Consider the following 23,309-nt stretch of genomic DNA (forward strand, 5'->3'; position numbering starts at 1 on the left):
CTGTGGTCAATACAGTTCTGACTACCTCATTGTAATTTAGCAAAAAGAACGTTTTGAAGCAATTTTTGCCAACGAAAAGTTTGGGTTAATTGAAAAATATTAAAAAGTTTACCAACTTACAAAAAAATCATCACATTGTGTCCTGCTCCTATACTACTAGGTGACCATATGCTTTTTTGTTGAAAAACAAAGTTATAAAAATTATATTTATCAAGTGTCGGGGTTATCTATGCGTCGGAGTTATCTCTCAAAATGTTAGAGTAATTTGAAATAAAACTTTTTTTGCGAAAAGCAAACTGAAGGAAACAAATTAACTAATAAGTGATTACATTGACTATGGTATGGTGATCATATAGTACTGTTTATTATATTTTTTTTTAAATTTTATGTACTGGTTGGAGAGATAACTCCGACACTAAATCACATACTTTTTGTAATATCTTAATGTAACAAAAAGTTTACCAACTTACAAAAAATCATCACATTGTGTCTTGCTCCTATACTACTAGGTGACCATATGCTTTTGCTAAATTACAATGAGGTAGTTAGAACTGTATTGAACACAGGCCACTGACTTGGGAAATATTTTTGAGAACTTGTTTTTACATCAAGAGTAACAGTACTATATGATCACCATACCATAGTCAACATACTTGAAAAAGACCATGTTTTGTATACCTCCTTCAGGACCTTAAAGAAGTCCAGTACAGTAAAGCTATGGACATTTTCAAGAATTTTTAAATACATGTATTTTAAAACTTAATAAATGATTAAAAGTGTTTAATGTAATTCCATGAAATGTTGAAATATGTTACGTATAAGTCTTAAAATTACGGACTATAAAATTGATGTTACTGTACAGTAGAACGGGGAAGGAAAATAATTTAGTAGTGTCCAACCTGTAGAAAAACTTCGTGGCGTAAACCCTGTACAACAACAACAACAAATACAACAACAACAGACGTTTCTGAAAATAAACATAGATGTCAACATGGAAGGTATGTATTGGACCATTTGTGTGTGTTTTTTATCTCTTAAATTCATTGGAATCTACGCTATTATGTTTCATTTTAAACGTAGATCCTTAAACAAATCAGATTTCTACAACAAAAAGGAGAGTGTTTATAGCAGAGAGTGTTTATCAGCAAAGCCTTCGACCGCGTCCTACACAGTCGCTTGCTTGTCAAGCTCCATCATTATGGCATCAGAAACCATACCTTGAAGTGGATTGAGGCATTTCTCACAGGCCGCACTCAGCGCAGAGTTGTTGATGGAGCAACGTCCAACCCAACACCCGTTATCAGCGGAGTCCCCCAGGGAAGTGGATTTCGAGACATTTCGGCCCCAAAACGTATCGGCCCCAAACTACCCAAGACGTTTCGGCCCCGGACGTTTCGGCCCTTTACCAAATCGGCCCCAGAATAAGTAATGTATTCTAAACCGATATATTAATAGCATTTCAATAAAAAAATTAATCAATTAATATATATCCCTGTTTCTCGTATTCTCGGGGTTTCTTGTATTCTCGTGGAATATTTAAATTGGAAGCAACGCTCGCGACTTCCATCGATATCCGAAAACATGTCTATTTAGCAGAGCATTTTAACAAAATAACTGAAAATAATCGTAAAATCTAGAGAATAAACATAAAATTTATCAATTTTCCCTCCAAAATCATCAATTTTATAGTTTTTTTTCCATGTTGCAGAAACCTGTAGCGGGTCTCTGACGCAAGATGCTTCAAATGACGGTCTCACACTACTATTTATACAATACAGCTCAAAATATTTGTACTACGAATAGATAATATAAAAAAGATATGAACTCCAATTAAAAACCAATAAAGAAACATTGTTTGTCCTAAACACATTTCACTTTTGACAACTGCAATGGAAAACAGTAGTATTCATTGTTTAATGTTCATATAACTAATAAGTAACTAATAAATAAACGTAAACTTAATATATATTAGAGAGATAATGTAAATAACAACACTAAATGGAGTTCAAACTATTTTTGGAACAATCAAAATCATTTGGTACCAAAGAGGCGTCAATATGATCCTTAAAGTTTGATATGGCCTGCCAAGCTGTTATTAAAACACAATAAAATTATAGATTTAGGCCATTTAACACTTAATTAGGTGTGGCACTAATGATTTGAACTGGTATGTAGAATAAAATCATCACATAGCGACCAGCCTTAACAACCAATCAAATTCCACGAGAATACGAGAAAGCACCTGCTTCACATAGAGGGTGAAGGTCAGTATATACAAGCAGAAATATCTTTAGTTTTGCTTACAATTACGATCTTTCTTTCTTTGTATTTTGTTAATAAGGTATTTCTCTGTGTATCAGGCTAAAAATACTGTAACAGAATGTTTTATAAATATTATGCAACCAAGTTTAGTCCTTAACCCCCCGAGAATACGAGAAAACAGGATATATTTAATCATTTAGTATAAAAACTAGATTATTATAGTAGTAGGGGGAAAGTAATCAATACAAACAGAACAGAACATAAACTTTATTTGTAAAAATATAATACACACATACAAAAAAAATTATAAACCATATATAGATGATATTGTATTTGAATGATTAAGAAGCAAGACACAAAACAATACTGCCAATAAGCATAAAGTATAAACAGTTAATTAGTTACACTTTGAAGAAATTACGTATAGTTTAATTAAGATCAAAAGATAATGTTTTCTAAGGAAAAATTGTAATTAACTTTCTTAATCAAGAAGTTTTAGTGGTTTGTTTTATAGGTAAGTAACCGGCCTTTATTGTTTGTAACACCTTTAAAAACATTAACGTATATCTAAATGGTTCAAGAGATCATAAGATAATAAATAATTATTCAAAGAATTAAAGTGTCATAATTGTTTAATTGTAATTAATTGTTGTTAATCAATCAAGCAATACACTATAGTGGGGCCGAAACGTCTCGCGGAAAAGGGCCGAAACGTCCAGGGGCAGATTTTTCGACTGGGGCCGATTTGGTTTGGGGCCGAAACGTCCTGTTTGCGGGAAGTGTGCTCGAACCCATACTCTTCCTGGTCTTCATCTATGACCTACCACTTCATGTCACGTCCAAAGCCAGACTCTTTGCTGACGACTGTGTGGTATACCGGGAAATCAACACTGAAGAGGACTGCCACGTTCTGCAGGATGACCTGAAGAAGTTGGCATTGTGGGAGAAACGCTGGGGCATGAGTTTCCACCCAGAGAAATGCAGCATAATCAGGGTCCACAGGAAGAGGAACCCCATCATATACCCGTACTCCTTGAAGGGCCACACACTCGAGATAGACTCGATAACCAAGTACCTCGGAGTCCATCTGTATGGAAACCTCTCCTGGAATCAACATGTTGACAAGATCGTAAAGAAGGGCAACAGCACACTCGGCTTCCTTCGACGCAACCTGCCCATCAGCAATGAACAGGTCAAGAGCACAGCCTACATGTCACTCCTGCGACCAGGCCTTGAATATTGCTCCACCATCTGGAACCCTTATACCAAGGACCTTACATGCAAGCTCGAGATGGTCCAGAGGAGAGCTGCAAGATATGTGACGAACCGTTACCACAACACAAGCAGCGTATCCTCAATGATCCAACACTTGGAGTGGGAGACATTAGAGTCACGACGGACCAAAGCCCAGCTGACCATGATGTTCAAGATCACCAATGACTTTGTGGACATACCAGTCAGCCATTATCTCACCCCTGCCCCGAGCCGCACTAGAAGTGACCACTCCAAGAAGGTCCATATACCATCAACATCTACATCGTACTACAAGAACTCCTTCTTCCCTCGTACAGCCAAGATATGGAACAGCTTACCTGCCTCCGTTGCAGAGGCCCCTGACTTGGTATCCTTCAAGCAGGGGCTATCAGCCCTCACATTCTAAGTCGCCTTAGGGGCCCAGCTACAAGTACCCACTTGTGATATCCAAGGCTGTGCCGGCAGCGGCCACCGTAACCGGAGAGGTTTGGGTTGAAGAGGCGAAATATAGCTGGCCATACTTTTTGTCTATATCTCTACCTTTATACTATCCAACCTCTTCTAACTTTCTATCATTTCTTGTATATTTCTTTTTCTTGACCTAGCACCACCCGTCGCGTCATAATCAAGTGTGATTGCGCCGATGTACAATGTAGATGTAGAATGTTCTTTAAAACAAATGAATTTCATCATGATAAAGCTTAATTGATGAAAGACATCCATGGGTGGAAACTGAAACAGAAAGCAATGTACTGTTGGAGGGAGGTAAGAAAGCATTTGTTCAGAGAACTTTCAGAATCTGTCCGCAGTATTTTATCTTGTGTAAAATCCTGGAACACATTGTCTCCTCCAGTATAACAAAGTACTTTACTAGATCAAACTTGTTCTATGAATTGCAGCATGGTTTCCAAGAAAAACGGTCATGTCAATCCCATTTATTAATGCTTATAGATGATATCCTACTGTCAGTAAATCAGAGATACCAAGTAGACTTAATTCTTCTTGACTTCTGTAAGGCCTTTGGTATAGTCAACCATTAAAAAACTTCTGTATAAGCTGCATTTCTAAGGTATTAGGGGTTAAACTCTTGAATGGATCAAAGGTTTTCTTTATAACAGGTCACAGTCCATGGTAGTAAATGGCTCCACATCCAGCTCCATACCAGTCTCCTCCGGTGTTCCCAAGGGCTCTGTCCTCGGACTTCTCTTATTTCTTATACACTTCAATGACCTTCCTGAATATGTCCAATCCTCTAAAGTCTGCCTATTTGCTGATGACACGGCCAGCTATCTATCTCTGACTGTCGCTTCTCATTCTAATTTCTAGCTTGCTGCAACATAATTTACATCAACTTTAACAATGGAAGACAAAATGGAACATGCAATTTAATCCATCAAAATGCCAGGTTATCCAAATCACAAAACGAAAAACAGTCATTCCAACACAATACCTCTTACGTAACACCACATTATAAACAGTTCTATCTGCAAAATACCTTTGCACTAGGATATCAAATGATTTAACATGGAACATTAACACGTAAACAACATCACAGCAAAGGTGAGTCAAACACTTGGTTGTCTACGCAAAAACATCAAAGTTCTCTCAGAAAGGTTAAAGTCAACTGCATACAAGACACTTGTCAGGCCCCAGCTCAAGTACAGCTCCACGCTCTGGTCCCCCCTTCACAGGAACTCTCATTGACCAGATAGAGTCCATCCAGAGAAGGGCTGCTAGGTGGGCCAAACATGACTTTGACCGTCTGTCGAGTGTCACTGACATGTTGACTTCCCTTCAACGGAGGCGCCTTGACCCTCAGCGTATTGACCAACGCCTGGTCATGTTTCAAAACATCTTGCATGACCAGGTGGCTATCCCTTTTCCAAAGTATATCATCCCTCTTACAAGATCATCTAGAACATCCCATCTTTATGCATTCCAGCAAGTCCTAACTAAAACTGATTACTATAAATATTCATTTTTCCCAAGAACAATAGTCCACTAGAATGCTTTACCACCTGATATCATAAACTTGTCTGGACCCCAGTTCAGTCTGGCTGTAAGCAGGACTGAACATATGTCTCCCTGAAATACCTAAATTCTGTTTTTAACCTGTTTTTAACAATAATCTCATTTCCATGACTTTTATATTTTTTTATTTCAACTTTTATTATTACGTTTTTTATTTGGAATTTGTTAGCATTTAAAGTCGTATTTTAAAGACCATATTAAGATTTTGAATTAATTTTAACATTTAAGGTCTTACTTAAAATATCATAATTATCAAGATTTTGAATTTGTTTACATTTAAGGTCTTTTTAAAAAAGATCATAAGATTTTGAATTTGTTAGCATTTAAGGTCTTATTTAAAAGAACATGCTTATTAAGATTTGAAATTTGTTTACATTTAAGGTCTTATTTAAAAGGCCATAATTATAAAGATTTGGAATTTGTTAGCATTTAAGGTTTTCTTTAAAGATCATAGGATTTGGAATTTGTTAGCATTTATTTAAGGTCTTATTTTGAAGGCTATAAGATTTGGAATTGGTTAGCATTTATCTAAGGTCTTCTTTAAAGATCATAGGATTTGGAATTTGTTTAGCATTTATTTAAGGTCTTATTTGAAAGGCTATAGGATTTCGAATTTGTTAGCATTTAAGGTCTTATTTTAAAGGCTTTAGGATTTGGAATTTGTTAGCATTCAAGGTCTTTTTTAAAAGATCATATGATTTGGAATTTGTTAGTATTTATTTAAGGTCTTATTTTGAAGGCTATACGATTTGGAATTTGTTAGCATTTTAGGTCTTATTTTAAAGGCTATAGGATTTTGAATTTGTTAGCATTTAAGCATAGGATTTGGAATTTGTTAGTATTTAAGGTCTTATTAATGAAAGACCATAAGAGCATTTTAAGGTCTTATTTTAATGATAGTATATCATGTATATTGGAGGGATAGTTTTGTATACCCTAGCCTTATCTGTACTCAAGGTAACATCTTGCTTTTTAAAGGCCAATTAAGACTGAAATGGCAACTGTTAATATTATTTGGTTGACAGAGGACCCTTAGCAATTTATAGCTTTCTCCCAATGAACATTGAAATGTTAATACATAGATTATCAGACCATGTGAAAAAATGTTAATGGTTCATAAACCATTTGAGAATTAGAAATTATTCATAGCTCAATTGATCTGGGATCTTTAAAAAGGATGTATTCACATCAGCCTTGTATAGACAAGATTGTCATGGACAGTGAACATTATTGAAATATTTTATGAAAATGTTAATATGAACATTTATTTTTTTTTATCGGATATATGACAGTAGGTTGTAATTTACATTGGAAAGGTCAGTGTTGGCTTCTTAAATGTCAGCTGGAAAGTTTATAAAGATTATCATGGAGTATTGACTGTTTTGGAATATTATATATTTGCAGTCCAAAGTAGTTGTTCATTTTCAGTGTTGGCTATTTGAATTCTGGTAAACTAAGGATTTATAACTCTAAAAATCAACTGACTATAGTATATGAGTAAGGTAAAAGTTACAATAACTTGATAAAAGCTGTTATCCTGAACTCAGCAAATGTGGGTTTCTCCCACCGAATCTGTAAGTACAAACTCACTTTTACCATTACAGCTTCACGGTGCATTACCATTCACAATAAATTAGTCAACCTGTTGCGTTTATTTTGAAAGCTGTAATTGTTAAAGTTTGTTTGTACTTATATTTTATCTAATGATATAATATATATTCCCTTAAGAAGAGGATAAAATTTTGAATCAAATTAAAAAAATAAATTTGTAGAAGATACTTAATTTGTGTGCTCTGTCTGGGGCAATACACTTTTCCAATACTTCATTAAATATTCATTAACATGTCAGCTACATTAAATATCCGTATAAACATGTCCATATACATGTATAAAAGTACAGATCTATTATGATAATCTGTCAGAAGTTTTCCATTAGTATATCTATACTTTAATGAAGCAGGTGCTCCTGTTTGAATTGCATTATATCATTAAATAATGCTAGGGATACAAAATTAATGTACTCGTTAGTTTCCCCACTTTAAAAGCTGAGATATAACACGGTGATATTACGTAGTTGTTTGGGGAGCGATAGTGGGACAGTTTGATGCAGTTCAAATTTATGTTGCAAGTAAAATCTTGCATAGATGAATGAAATATATAGTTATAATTTCATGGGAAGAGTTAATATATTGATGTAAATACATGTATGTTTCTTAAAAGAACATGATATTTTATAAAAAAGTATTGAAACTTTTTACAGGTTGTTTTTCTGTTTTTGTTAAACAAAAGAATATTTTTGACAAAAAAATCATATTTTATGGAGGAACACAATTTTTTATTCACTGATATAAATGGCCACGGAAAAATAAAGTCAACGATTTATGACATTTACAAAATAAAATACGAATACTTAAATCATCCTGCCATGACTATACATGTACTTTAATTTGCACAATTTTTGTATTATTATATATTGAGATCCCTGACATGATAAATGGACTGTTCCATATTTAAATCTGGACAAGTCAATTATACACAATAAGAGGGGACTGGGTTAATATGGCCAGTATGACATAGCAGCCTTATGACATGACTGGACTGTCAACATACCATGATATCTGAATTTACATGTACCTTGGATACATTGTAGCTAAACGAATTTATAGAAAAAAAACGTAAGTAAAATCTTATTTTATTTTTTTTTTATATTTTTTAATTGGTTATTAAATTTTTTTAAATTTTTTAAAAAATAATATTTTTTTAAAAAAAGAAAAAAAATTTTTTAATTTTATTTTGGGAAAAGTCATGTTGAAAGGTTTATTTATTATCAGTAATTTATATTTTAATTCTTAATTTAATTCATAAATTTTTCAATTATGGAATATAGTGTTTTTTTTATTAAGCTAAGTGTAATAAGTTGGGGTTTTTTTTGCATAATATTTTCACTAATATACAAATCTCTTTCTGGATTGGATTAGATATAAATTTTAAATCTGAAAATAAGTAAGTAATCTTATTGTATTATGTCATATTGTGTTATATTTTATTAATTTTCTTGTAAAATGTGAAAACCACTTGTCATTGAGTCAATAATTTGTAAATTCTTAAATTGATATGGTTGAATGATATATATGTATATTGAAAATTTGATATATTTAGTGTTGTTTTGAGGTTTGTTTCTCTCAAAACAATTTATGTAATCAATGGTTGAGTTAAAGTCTCAGTGAAATTATTGCAAACACTTCATAGTATTCTATGGTCTTATAACACACATTACCAGTGTACCTGGCCATTATTATAAAAGGGACTCCACTGAGGTCTTTTTTGAGATGATGGGACTAAAAATATTTTTTCCAGATAAATGTACCATTTTGATGTAGGTAAAGACCACTTATCTTTGTGCAAAAATTCAAATCATTCAGGCACATCATTTTTCCAGAATAATTATTCAAATTGTAGAAAAATGACTCAAAATGAAAAGCGTTTAAATGCTTTTCACTTAAATCGGGCGAAGAAAAGCATAAAACTTAAAAATTATGATTTTCATTTTTTTTTCAAAGTATATTTCTTAACTATCTTTGCATGTATACATTATCTGTTTAAAGTGCCCAGTAGCTCATTTGTGTAAGAAATTCAAATCCTATGTTTTTAGGCTTTTATACCTCCATCCAGAGTCCCTTTAAGACAGACCTGAGTCTGTACAGGGTGGAGCATTATAAAAATGACTGATTGTTAACGTTAAATTTTGGATATAAAAGCACACAATTTGTAGGCAGTTGCATCATAGTTCTGAATATAAAGCTGGCATAATATACCATTTATCCTTAAACTTGAGAATGCCATATTATGAAGCTTTAATACAATTAACATTTTCCACCCTGGAGTCTATAGTATAGCAGACACTAGGCAAACATGACATAAATATAATGCAAATACTTGAATGATCAGTAGATGACATAATTTTAGCATAAATTCAAACAGACTTATACCTCATGTAAGTTTTTATTTGTTCATGTGTCTGAAATCACTGAGTTTTGATGTATAATTACCAGTATCATTTTGTTTCTGATTTAAGCTCCACTTTTTTTTTTTTTTTTTTTTTGCAAAAAAAACCCCCCAAACTTGTTGTTTGCTTTTTGATTGTTTTTTTTTGTGTGAAAAAAAGAAAACAACAAACCAAAACAATCTCATCGTCGGATACCCACGATTGATAAACATTTTACATAACATGCAATCTGATAAATGTTTATGGTTTGGCCGTGGGTATCCGACGATGAAACAATCTGAGCTATTGCTATAGACTTGTCCCGTTGCTTGCCAAAAACTTACTTAAACATTGGCCATTACATGTATTTTTATTTTATTTCTGAATAGATTGTCTTCATATTTAGACACAACACCCCTTCAAACAAGACCTTCAAGAAGACAAATTTGAATGTGACCTCTACTTATCTATGACTTTGATCTTTTAAAGGTTAAACTATTGAAATTTGCCTGAATTTTGCTATAATTGGCTAAAACTTTGTTATTTATGAATTGAATGTCACAACTACCTTAAGGAGTTTATCTTAAAAAAAGATCAAACTGAATTTGACATTGACTCATAAATGACCTTGACCCTGAAGGTCAAATTATTGAAATTTGCCTGAATTTTGCTAAATTGGCTATAACTTTGTTATACATGAATTGAATGTCACAATTACCTTAAGGAGATAATTTTAAAAAAGATCAAACTGAATTTGACATTGACTCATAAATGACCTTGACCCTGAAGGTCAAATTATTGAAATTTGCCTGAATTTTGATAAATTGGTTAAAACTTGGCTACTATGTATATGAATTGAATGTCTTCATACTTAAGAACAACTACCTTAAGGACAATTTTTGTCAAGAAGATTAATTTTTTTTTGCTATAATTGAGTAATAAATGGATTGTTTCCATACTTATTACATCATTTATGATTTGTTGTGTGTATGAACAGAATAATGTTGAAGTATTAAAGCGTGTTAGAAAATTTTACTGCATGTTATTATTGTAATGGTCAGTCAGAAAAAAAGCCTGTGCCATGTAAGGTTATTTTTAACTCAATGAAAAAAGTTTTTATAGCTATTTGTTATTACATACTACATTAGGTAAGAATAGCCCATTAAATATAATATAATAGCTTATGAAGTTATATGCTAACATAATATTTACAAGTGAAGACATTTCATGACATTTTAAACATTAAAATATCTTGAACTTATTTAAGCAAGGTTTTAAATGTGTATTTTAATCTGTGTATGAACTCATCTTTTAGTGGATTGAGAAGATATTTTAATTGTTTGTTATTTATATGAGGTTGGTATATAGCTGCATGTAATCATAACAAATTGTGGCAGGTAAAATAAATATTGCATCAACAGTTCTAGGTATATGAGGCAACAATTTTATGCTTCAATAATTATATGTGAAATTGAGTAGGTAGACTGGTTAACATATTTAATGTTAATATTTAAAGTGAATTAATCTATAATGGACAACTTGTTGATATTGATAAAAGCATTGATAGAAATGTATCATTTGGATGCAGATATTTTTTTGCAAATGGTGACATTTCTATAGAAGAAAAACTGTTGATCAAGTCCATGAAGTCCTAAGTGATTAATACGAATATTAATATATCATAAATAAGAATATCTCGTTTTAGAATAATATATTGTCTGCTATATAAAGATATGTAATGTTGGAACAATTGTATCCTGCACATATATGTACAACATACATTTATAATTCTTTCATGATTTGTTGTCATAATTTAAGACAACATTATAATTTTACGGAATTTTATACTATCCATTATAGACCCATTCAAATTGTCAAGATGAATTGTCCAATGAAAATTGATGTTACTGACAGGCACTTTAAATAAAAGTCTTTATGAGCCTCGTCACGACAAAACCAACATCCACGCAGTCTGATCAGGATCCATGCTTTTCGCCTACCAACCCTATTACAAGTGGAGAAACTGATAGCGAACAACATGGATCCTGATCAGACTGCGCGGATGCATGCTGGTGGCAAACGCACTATGTTGGTTTTGTCGTGACACGGCTCTTATTATTATTATTGATGTTATAAGATTTTAAGATACTAAATCAATATAATTTTGAATGTTGATTAAATGCTGAACTAAAAAAACAAAAAGAATGTGAATATATATTATTATGACTGAGATGTTGATTAATACAAGGTTTTGGTGTGACATGACAATAAATATTAAAGAGAACACTTTGCATTGTTTCTAGAAAATTATTATTGAACCATGTTTCACCTGACTTGCTCAGTGCAAACCAATAGTTGTTACTATAATTATATTAAGAATCTTAAAAATTTGGTAAGGTAAAGAACTTCACAGGTTGATAATTGTGATGATAAATCAAGACGTCATGTGTCTGTATAGTCAATGGTGATAATCAATCGCAGCCTAATTCAGGACTGGCAAAATCTGGTTTTGACTTGTTTGTCCATTTTATGTGAAGCAGTTGAACTTTATATATTAACCTATAGCTCTTCAGCGCTTCTTATGTAAAATACTTCCAAGTATAATTTCCAGTAACCGTAAATTATACCATACCCAGACTATGGTATAATTTTCAGTTTTTCTGGGCGGAGCAATAGGTTAAAACAGATACACCATTGGTGCGTTGGCGATTTCTGGGTTTGCGTAAATTATACCATAATCACGTGACCTTTCTTATGCAAGACTTCGTCTCGTGAGGTTAAGGCATAAGAAAGGTCACTTGATTATGGAGTGAGGTTGCATAAGAAAGGTCACGTGATTATGGTATAATTTACGCAAACCCAGAAATCGTCAACGCAGCAATGGTATATCTACTACGTAAATTCTTGAAAATTTCCACTTGCTGTGGGACAACCTGGGTAATATGGACAGATGATTTTGCCACCACCATGACCACTGAGTAATTGATTAGACCACATGCAGTTAGCCATTAATTTGTTGTACTGTCATGAATTTATCATGAACCTGAGTTAATATTTGGTTTAAATATGTATGAGAGTACATCAGTCAGCATCATTTATAATTTATTCTATATACAAAGTACAGTGTATATCTTTATGACTGAACATATAATTAAAAAAGGGAAATGGTTTGCGATTTTATTTTCTTTCATTTTAACTGTTGTTAACCAGGTTTTCCGAAGGAAAAAACTGGTTATTAGATTGAGGTATGTCGTCGGGCGGGCGTAAACAATTTCTTCTGTGCGCAACTCCTCCTACATTTCTCAACGGATTTTGACCAAACTTTCACAGAAGCTTTGTCATCAAGTGCCCTGGGGCATATTGTCGGGGTTTTGTGATTAGATAATATTTGACCTAATTATGGCCCTTTGTTTTTTTTCATTATAATAGAATATATAGTGAACAATTTCTTCTGTGTGCAACTCCTCCTACATTTCTCAACGGATTTTGACCAAACTTTCTCAGAAGCTTTGTCATCAAGTGCCCTGACACATATTGTCAGGGTTTTGCAATTGGTATATATTTGACCTAATTATGGCCCTTTGTTTTTAGCTCACCTGTCACAAAGTGACAGGGTGAGCTTTTGTGATCGCTTTATGTCCGGCGTCCGTCCGTCCGTCCGGCGTCCGTCCGTCCGTTAACTTTTGCTTTAAATGACATCTCCTCATAAACCACTGAGCCAATTTCATCCAAACTTCACAGGAATGTTCCTTTGGTGGTCACCTTTAAAAATTGTTCAAAGAATTTAATTCCATGCAGAACTCTGGTTGCCATGGCAACCAAAAGAAAAAACTTTAAATATCTTCTTTTAAAAAACCATATGAGCTAGAGCTTAGATATTTGGCGTGAAACTTCTTCTAGTGAGTGTCTACCAAGTTTGTTCAAATAAAAGCCCTGGGGTCAAAATTGGCCCCGCCCCTGGGGGTCATTGATTTTCCCTATATGCATATAGTAAAATCTTAAAAAATCTTCTTTTAAAGAACCGTAAGAACTAGAGCTTAAATATTTGGCATGAAACATTTTCTAGTGAATGTTTACCAAGTTTGTTCAAATAAAAGCCCTGGGGTCAAAATTGGCCCCGACCCAGGGGGTCATTGATTTTCCCTATATGCATATAGTAAAAACTTAAAAAATCTTCTTTTAAAGAACCCAAAGAGCTAGAGCTAAGATATTAAGCATGAAACATCTTCTAGTGAGTGTCTACCAAGTTTGTTCAAATTAAAGCCCTGGGTCAAAATTGGCCCCGCCCCAGGGGGTCATTGATTTTCCCTATATGCATATAGTAAAAACTTAAAAATATTCTTTTAAAGAACTCAAAGACTTAGAGCTAAGATATTTAGCATGAAACATGTTCTAATGGGTGTCTACCAAGTATGTTCAAATAAAAGCCCTGAGGTCAAAACTGGCCCCGCCCGGGGGGGGGGGGGGTCATTGATTTTCCTTATATGTGTATAGCAAAAACTTAAAAATCTTCTTTGGAAAAACCCAAATAGCTAGAGTTTAGATATTAAGCATGAAACATCTTTAAGTAAATATCTACAAAGTTTGTTTAAATAAACGCCCAGGGGTCAAAACTGGCCCTGTCCCAGGGGTGACATTGTTTTTAACTATATGTGTATAGTAAAAACTTTTAAAATCTTCTTTAAAAAATGCCAATGAGCTAGAATTTAGATGTTTAGCATGAAACATCTTCTTATGGGTGTCTACCAAGTCTGTTCAAATAAACAAATATAAGCCCTTGGGTAAAAATTGGCCCGGGGGTGGGGGGCCTATATACAGGTGAGCGACCTCAGGGCCATCATGGCCCTCTTGTTTTTCATTATATAGAATATATAGTGAACAATTTCTTCTGTGCGCATCTCCTCCTACATTTGTCAATGGATTTTGACCAAACTTTCACAGAAGCTTTGTCATCAAGTGCCCTGGCGCATATCGTCGGGGTTTTGCGATTAGATAATATTTGACCTAATTATGGCCCTTTGTTTTTTTTTCATTATATAGAATATATAGTGAACAATATCTACAGTGTGCAACTTCTCCTACATTTCTCAACGGATTTTGACCAAACTTTCACAGAAGCTTTGTCATCAAGTGCCCTAGCGCATATTGTCAGGGTTTTGTGATTGGATAATATTTGACCTTATTATGGCCCTTTGTTTTTTTTCCTCATACAGAATTGAACAAATTCTTCTGTGCTGAACTATTCCTACATTTCTCAACGGATTTTGTTCAAACTTTCAAAGAAGCTTTGTCATCAAGTGACCTAGCACATATTGTCGGGGTTTTGTGATTGGATAATTTTTTACCTAATTATGGCCCTTTGTTTTTTTTCCTTATACAGAATATATATAGTCAACACTTCTTCTGTGCGCAATTCCTCCTACATTATTCATGGTTTACATTGCACATAGTTACATTGTTTGTTGCTTGTATTTGTATTTCAAATACAACATATTTATCTACAATGGTGATAATTGAAAACCTGGTTTCATGGCATTGCCATGTTTCTTGTTTTTATTATGCCCCCGGGCATATAGTAATTGAACTGTCTGTCCGTACGAGGTTAACCTAGAACGGCAAGTTGGATTTTTCTTAAGTTCTACCTGTACCAATGGCTTCTTAGTTTACACACTTACTTATCAATACAAAGTACATGATCTGGTAAAGTTACATAACTGTGGCTTCCATATTTACCAAGTTATTGCCCTTTTCAGCACTTAGAAAATGAATAATGGTTAACCTAAAACAGCAAGTTGGAAATATCTTAAGTTCTATCTATACTAATGGCTTCATAATTTCCACACTTACTTATCAATACAAAGTGCATGATATTGCCAAGTTATATAACTGTGTCATCCATATTTCCCAGTTATTACCTTTAATGGTCTTCTAATTTTTTGTGGAGTAAGTGGTCTCTAGGGTCAAGGTCACTGGTTTGGAAAATAAATTTAAACATTTTTGTTAATACAGCCTTTATTTTTTGGTTGATGTCTTTCATGTTTAATACAAACATGCCAAGGAAGGTCCTCCTTCTTTGGGTAAAGTTAGGGGTCATTTGGGTCAAGGTCAATGTCACCAATTTCAAGGTCACCAATGTTAAAAATAGATGTTTACATTTTTACAGCTGTATTTACCATATATTCTATAGACAGATGTTATTTATAATTGATAGGAACATAAAATTTGATGGAGTTAGTGGTCAGTTGGGTCAAGGTCACCAGTGCTAAATATAGATTTTTACACTTTTGCCCATACAGGCTTTATTTATTGACAGGTGTATTTCATATTTGGTAGGAAGACAACTTGCATGATATTCTATAGGTGTCATTGGGTCAAGGTCAATGGTGCCAAGTATAGATTTCTTACATTTATATATTGATAATGTTGAATATTTATCACTTCACAAGTCATACCAATGAGTGTCAAGGTCACTAGTGCTAAAAATAGATTTTTTTTTACAGTTTTGCCAATACAGCCTTTATTTATTGACAGATATATTCATATTTGGTAGGAAGATAATTTGCATGTTATTTTACTTTGGATGGAGTTAGGGGTCAGTTGGGTCAAGGTCACAAGTGCTAAAAATAGATTTTTACACTTTTGCCCATACAACCTTTATTTATTGACAGATTTATTTCATATTTGGTTGGAAGATAACTTGCATGGTATTCTTCCTTTGGATGGAGTCAGGGGTCAGTTTGATCAAGGTCATCAATGCTCAAAATAGATTTTAACATTTTTTGCCCATACAGCCTTTATTTATTGACAGGTGTATTTCATATTTGGTAGGAAGATAACTTGTATGATATTCTATAGGTGTCATTGGGTCAAGGTCAAGGGTGCCAAGTATAGATTTCTTACATTTATATATTGATAAAGTTGAATATTTATCACTTCACAAGTCATACCAATGACTTGGCAACTTATATATTTCACAATTACAAAATGCCATGACTCTGTCAAGCTATATAACTTGTGTTTACAATTTTTAGCTCGACTATACGAAGTATATGGAGAGCTGTCCTACTCGCCCCGGCGTCGGCGTCCGCGTCCGTGTCCAGATTTTAGATTAAAGTTTTGGTACAGTAAAATATTTTTCACTATAACTTTGTCATTTCTTAAGGTATCAACTTCAAACTTCAAATATATGTTCCTTATCATCAACCACATCTTATGTGACAATGTTCATAACTCTAGCACCAATATTTTTAGATTTATCTCCCCTTGAACTTAGAATTTTCCTTAAAAAATACTATTTTTTACTGTTACTTCTTTATTTCTGAAGGGATCAACCTCACCCTTCAAATATATGTACCTTATCATCATCCCCATCTTATGTGACAAGGTTCATAACTCTAGCACCAATATTTTCAGATTTATCTCCCCTTGAACTTAGAATTTTCCTCAAAAAATGCTATTTCTTACTGTTTCTTCTTTATTTCTTAAGGGATCAACCTCATACTTCAAATATATTTACGTTATCATCATCCCCATCCTATGTGACAAGGTTCATAACTCTAGCACCAATATTTTCAGAATTATCTCCCTTTGAACTTAGAATTTTCCATAAAAAATATTATTTTTTACTGTTACTTATTTATTTCTAAAGGGATCAACTTCATACTTCAAATATATTTACGTTATCATCATCCACATCTTATGTTACAAGGTTCATAACTCTAGCACCAATATTGCAAGAATTATCTCCCCATAAACTTAGATTTTTTTACTAGAAAAATGTTATTTTTTATTATAACTTTTTTATTTTTAAAGGTATCTACCTCAAACTTCAAATACTTATTCCTTATCATCAATTACATTTTATGTGACAATGTTCATAACTCTTGAAGCAATATTTACAGATTTTTCTCTCTTTGAACTTAGGATTTTCTTTAAGAAATATAATAACTTCTTTACTTTTTAAGGTGTCTACTTCAAACTTCAAATATATATTTCTTATCATTACACAAATGTTGTGTGACAAGGTCCATAACTCTAGCATGACTATTTCAAGAATTATTCCCCTTGATCTTGGAATTTATGTTAACAAATGTTATTTTTTTACTATAACTTAATACATAATTATACATAATTGATTTTTCTTTCGTATTTTGTCCTCCTTACTGCGTCCAGTATTTTATTAGTCGAGCTTCGCTGTCTCTTGTGACAGCTCTTGTTTATGCCCCCCTTCGAAGAAGAGGGGGCATATTGTTTTGCTAATGTCGGTCTGTCTGTCTGTCTGTCGGTCCGTCCGTTGGTCTGTCCGTCGGTAGACCACATGGTTTCCGCTGATTATCTTGAAAAGTATTTATCACAAAGTCTTCATATTTTACATAGTGATTGGTCATAACTAGTAGATGACCCCTATTGATTTTGTGGTCACTAGGTCAAAGGTCAAGGTCACAGGGACCTTAAATGTCAAAATGGTTTCAGCTGAATATCTTAAAAATTATTCATCACAAAGTCTTCATATTTCACATAGTGATTAGTCATCACTAGTAGATGGCCCCTATTGATTTTGGGGTCACTAGGTCAAAGGTCAAGGTCACAGGGACCTTAAATGTCAAAATGGTTTCCGCTGATTATCTTAAAAAGTATGTATCACAAAGTCTTCATATTTCACACAGTGATTGGTCATCACTAGTAGATGACCCCTATTGATTTTGGGGTCACTAGGTCAAAGGTCAAGGTCACAGGGACCTTAAATGTCTAAATGGTTTCCGCTGATTATCTTGAAAAAGTATTCATCACAAAGTCTTCATATTTCACCTAGTTACTGGTCATAAGTATTAGATGACCTCTATTGATTTAGGGGTCACTAGGCAAAAGGTCAAGGTCACATTGGCTTTAAATGTCAAAATGGTTTCTGTTGATTTTTCCATAATTGAACACTTCCATGTACCCATTTTTGGCAAGTTTCTTTAATAAAATTACCAATTATGTGAGTCAATGGCTAGAAAGGGGGGTATATGTGTCGTTCGACATTCTTGTTGGCAATGTTTCTGTCCATAACTGAGTGAATGGGGAAAAATTTTTTGAAATATTGCTACTGACAAGAATCGGAGCCGGGGGCATTTGAGTTTAACAAACACGTTCTTGTTTTTTTTTCCATTTTTTTTTTTACAAGGTGCAATGTAAAAAAGTTGCACTGTACTTGTATTTGATTTGCTGTAACATTTGGTAACATTGAAACTTAGTGTAATATAGTTATAAAATGTTCATAAAACTAAAACAGTACCTATTGGGCTCTACTTGCCATAGCATATATTTAAGTAACATATCTTCTATGGTTTTTGAAAAAAATTCAGCCCAATTTTTGCCCCACTTTTTCCTTGGGGTCGCTTGACAGCCTTAAATTACATAATAAATGATTCATTTCCAAACGATGATATAATTATATATAATGAACTTTTTTGTGCAATATGTAGGTGAAGGCAAGTTTTGAAAATTTGAACAGCAAACATACTTAAAGTCCTTTGGTTAGCACTGTGTAATTTGACACCATAATGCACTGCACTTATTCAGTGACAGTTAATTCAATGCTTGATTACTGAAAAGGTAGCTAAATGGTTCTGGCAAGAGACCAAAATTATACAAACAAACAAATTTACAGCAAAAAATTAGTTGAATGAAATTGTTTTCAAATGCAGATGGGTATTCTGTGTAATATTTGTCAATGTGTAGGAGGAGAGGGCCCTCGATAATGTTGTTGTAACTTTTGGCCCAACCCTTTTGTATATTTACATTAATGTATTCATGTATAATTGTGAAAATTTATGTATGTATATATATATATATATAATAAAATATGTTTAAACTTACTAATTTACTTTATAAAGTTTTATAGATTTGTCTGCTAATATGCTTGATTATATACATACATAATTATTTCTGTATTGTAAAATAATAGAGCAGCTGCGCTATAAAGTAAGGTAGTGTAAAATAGCAAAAGTTAGATGTAACAATTTCTCTTGTTTCTATTTACAGAGACTGGTATCAAACTGTTAGTGCTGGAACAGTCAGAAGTGAATGACAAGCTGGTAATACTCTGTTAAATTAAAGGTGTAATTTATTGCTAAATAAGACTTGACACCAGAGTCAAGGTCTGTGAAAAAGGGGGACTGCAGCAATCATTTAATCAAGGTAGAGAGATCACCATGTTGAAGTCTGTGACATATGAAGTGCTGTTTAATGTTCAGGGAGATACAGATGCTGGAGAGGTGATCTGTGTGACGGGAGAATGTGATGAACTGGGCAACTGGGACCCTGATAAAGCTTTAAAGCTGAAAAAACAAGGAGATACGTAAGTGATCATTACATTGTATAATTGATAGTAGGTATGTAGGTAGGTAGGTGGTAAGGGTATGGTAGGATAGGGGTGGGTGTGGGGGCAGGGCAGGGCAGGGTAGGGTACTTTTATTTCCTCCAGAATTGAAGAGCAAGATGTTAGAGATTTAGAGGGTATAAAGCTGTATTTGACTGTTTATTATAAATACATTTTGCTTTTATCTTTATAAAAATCATACAAGAGTACATATGAATTTGAATCTAAAAAAAAAAAAAAGTTGTTGGTGCATGTGCAAAATAATCATTAAATAATTCATGTGTGTTAAATAAAATGACTCATTTACTAAAAGTTTCTAGATTATGATATTGATATATTAACTTACTAATGACATTTAAAGGCCTTGAATATATGTGATTATACCCCTGCACAACAAAGTTGTAAGGAGGGTATACTGGAATCAGCTTGGCCGTCCCGGCGTCCGGCTGTCCTGCCGGCCGTCGGTTTTTCCTTGTCAGCCCAATAACTTAAGATACCTAAGACCCACAATCTTCATATTTGGCATGGAGGTTAGTCATGATAAGTAGATGACCTATATCGATTTTGAGGTCGTTGGGTCAAAGGTCAAGGTCACAGGGGCCTTGACTGAAAAAAGCTTTTCCGCCCAATAACTTAAGATTCCTTTGACCCACAGTCTTCATATATGGCATGGAGGTTAGTCATGATGAGTAGATGACCCCTATTGATTTTGAGATCACTGGGTCTAAGGTCAAGGTCACAGGGGCCTTGACTTCAAAAAGCTTGTCCGCCCAATAACTAAAGATTCCTTTGACAATCAGTCTTCATATTTCGCATGGAGGTTAGTCATGATTAGTAGATGACTGCTATTGATTTTGAGGTCACAAGGTCAAAGGTCAAGGTCACAGGGCCTTGACTTCAAAAAGCTTGTCCGCTCAATAACTTTTAAGATTCCTTTGACCCACAGTCTTCAGATTTGGCATGGAGGTTAGTCATGATTAGTAGATGACCCCTATTGATTTTGAGGTCACCGGGTCAAAGGTCAAGGTCACAGGGGCCTTGACTTTAAAAAGCTTATTTGCCCAATAACTAAAGATTCCTTTGACCCACAGTCTTCATATTTGGCATGGAGGTTAGTCATGATTAGTAGATGACCCCTATTGATTTTGAGGTCACTTGGTCAAAAGTCAAGGTCACAGGGCCTTGACTAAAAAAGTTTGTCCGGCCATTAACTTAAGATTCCTTTGACCCAAAGTCTTCATATTTGGCATGGAGGTTTATCATGACTATAAGGTCACCGCTATTGATTTTGAGGTCACTGGGTCAAAGGTCACAGGGACCTTGACAAAAAAATAAGTTTTTCCCCTCAATTGCTCAAGAATGCCTGTCGGCAGTGTATTGATTTTGACATTTTCACATTTGAAGCATTTAGAATACATAACTTAGCAATTCACTGGCTTAGTAACCTCAGATTTGGCAGGGAAGTTGTCATTGAGCTCTAAATGGCCACTGTTGATTCTGACAAAGTGGTATGCGGAGGTATTCACGCCATGACAATGGCAGTTCTAGTTATTCTCTTGTCCAAATAAACTGTAATTATTAACAAACCATTATTTATTTTATTTCTGTTAATTTTTGTAGAAATGTGTGGTCAAAGCAGTTGAGGCTGAGATGGCTGAGGCAATCATTAAAGTACAGGTACTTTATCGCTCACCTGTTTCAATCTGAAGATCATGAGGAGAAAGCCACCTTCGTTACATTGTGGGAAACTAGCATTAAACCCAGAGAAATCTCTATACAAGGTATATATACAGGTTTCATATAGAATACAAGGTATATATATGAACAGCGCAGTCTGGTCAGAACCCATAGTGTTCGCTTACATACCCTTTAACAAGTAGAGAAACTGATAGCGAACAGCATGGATCCTAATCAGACTGCGCTGGTCTGGATCCATGCTGGTCGCAAACACACTATGTTGGTTTTGTCATGACGTAGCTCAAATGGTTTAATGAATTGATAGTTGACAATAACTTGCAGCATTTTACACCAATGAAATGGTGTCCGCAGGTGAGCGCTTACAAGCCAATATGTTTGTTTTATTTTTGGCTTACCTGAGCATTTTATTTTTTTCGCCTAGGTGAAGGCTATTTGTATGTTGTGTATTTTTATACACATTTTCTTAAAACAATTAACATCTCCTAAACCACAAGGTGGATCTTAACCAAAATTTACTGTGCAACTCTTCAAAGTTATGTAAAGAAATTTAGTTTGATGCATCAGTTAGTCATAAAAGCTATAAAGAGACTTAAAAATAAAGTCTAAAAATATAAATACTCAAAAGAAAATATACATGTAATGACAAAAGTTTAGAAATTGGAAGGAAGTTCATTTTGTGGTCCTCTACAAAAAATAGATATTATGCATTTGTTCACTGTTGTTAAAATTGCCCTACTGCTGAGGATCATTTAGTTTATATAGACTTATTCATGTATAGTAAAATAACTTGTCTTAGAATTCTTCCTATCTATAACTTGAATGCCCAGAGCATAGATACTTGCCATGTAGCATCACCTTGTGGTCCTCTACAAAAGGTATATGTCATACCCCTTGGTTAAAAATTGGCTCCACTTTGGGGTCAGGGTCCTATTTTATACAGATTTATCTAGGAAAACAAATAAATCTTATGTGAAAATACATTTTAATTTGCTTAGATATTAGATATTTGGCATGTTACATTTCGAAGTTGACCTCTACAAAATTAATATTGAAAAAACTATAAAGCTGGGTAAAAAAAATGGCACACCCAATATGAGATAATTGAGATAAACACAACTTCCATAAGTGAGCTTGATAGTTACATGTAATGATAGTATTCAACATTGCTCTCAGGAGTCCACTATATTGTATAGTGAGATGGATGTGATTTGAAATGAGGAACCTTAAGCACTAGGTCATAAAGGCCCATTTTGTGCTTTAGTTTGAAAAGAAGGATATATCATTAGTGCATTCTGACAGGTAAACATTGGCTCAAAACAAAACTGCTGGCATTCTGTAAGCTGGTTGAATAGATAGATTACAGTCCCTGGCTGGAGTCGAACCACAGGTTTGAGGAGCAAGTGTTCAGATCTCTGTGACTTGTAACCAATTGTAGACTGTATGTCTTTAAATAGATTTTACAAAAGGTCGTCCTCAGGTTTATAACTGAAATACTTCCTTGTATTGTTAGCCAAGACTTCTTCATACAAGCTTTAATGCTTCTTTTCAGATTTTCAGAAAGAGAATGGTACAAACAGTGCAGACGTTTTTGGGTTGAATGGTGAGAAATATTTCTTAAATCAAATCATGTAGACATTATTCTTTTAATGAATTTTTATTAGAATTCAGAATAATACGATTTTCCTTAAAGAAAACCTTGGTTTTTAATTTTTATAT

At 33.8% G+C, this 23,309-nt stretch overlaps 1 protein-coding gene across 1 annotated transcript; it reads left to right on the forward strand.

Annotated features, from left to right (window-relative positions):
* Positions 1-924: 924 nt before the first annotated feature.
* Positions 925-23,225, forward strand: LOC132742917 (glycerophosphocholine phosphodiesterase GPCPD1-like). The gene is made up of 4 exons (XM_060731425.1): positions 925-998; positions 19,559-19,874; positions 21,516-21,676; positions 23,143-23,225. Exons 2-4 carry the CDS (start codon positions 19,729-19,731, stop codon positions 23,223-23,225), a joined length of 390 nt encoding a protein of 129 aa, XP_060587408.1. The 5' UTR covers positions 925-998; positions 19,559-19,728.
* Positions 23,226-23,309: the final 84 nt, after the last annotated feature.

This window comes from Ruditapes philippinarum, unplaced genomic scaffold (genome assembly GCF_026571515.1).
Source record: "Ruditapes philippinarum isolate M1 unplaced genomic scaffold, ASM2657151v2 ctg2790_1_1_1_1, whole genome shotgun sequence".
Taxonomy (NCBI): Eukaryota; Metazoa; Mollusca; class Bivalvia; order Venerida; family Veneridae; genus Ruditapes; species Ruditapes philippinarum.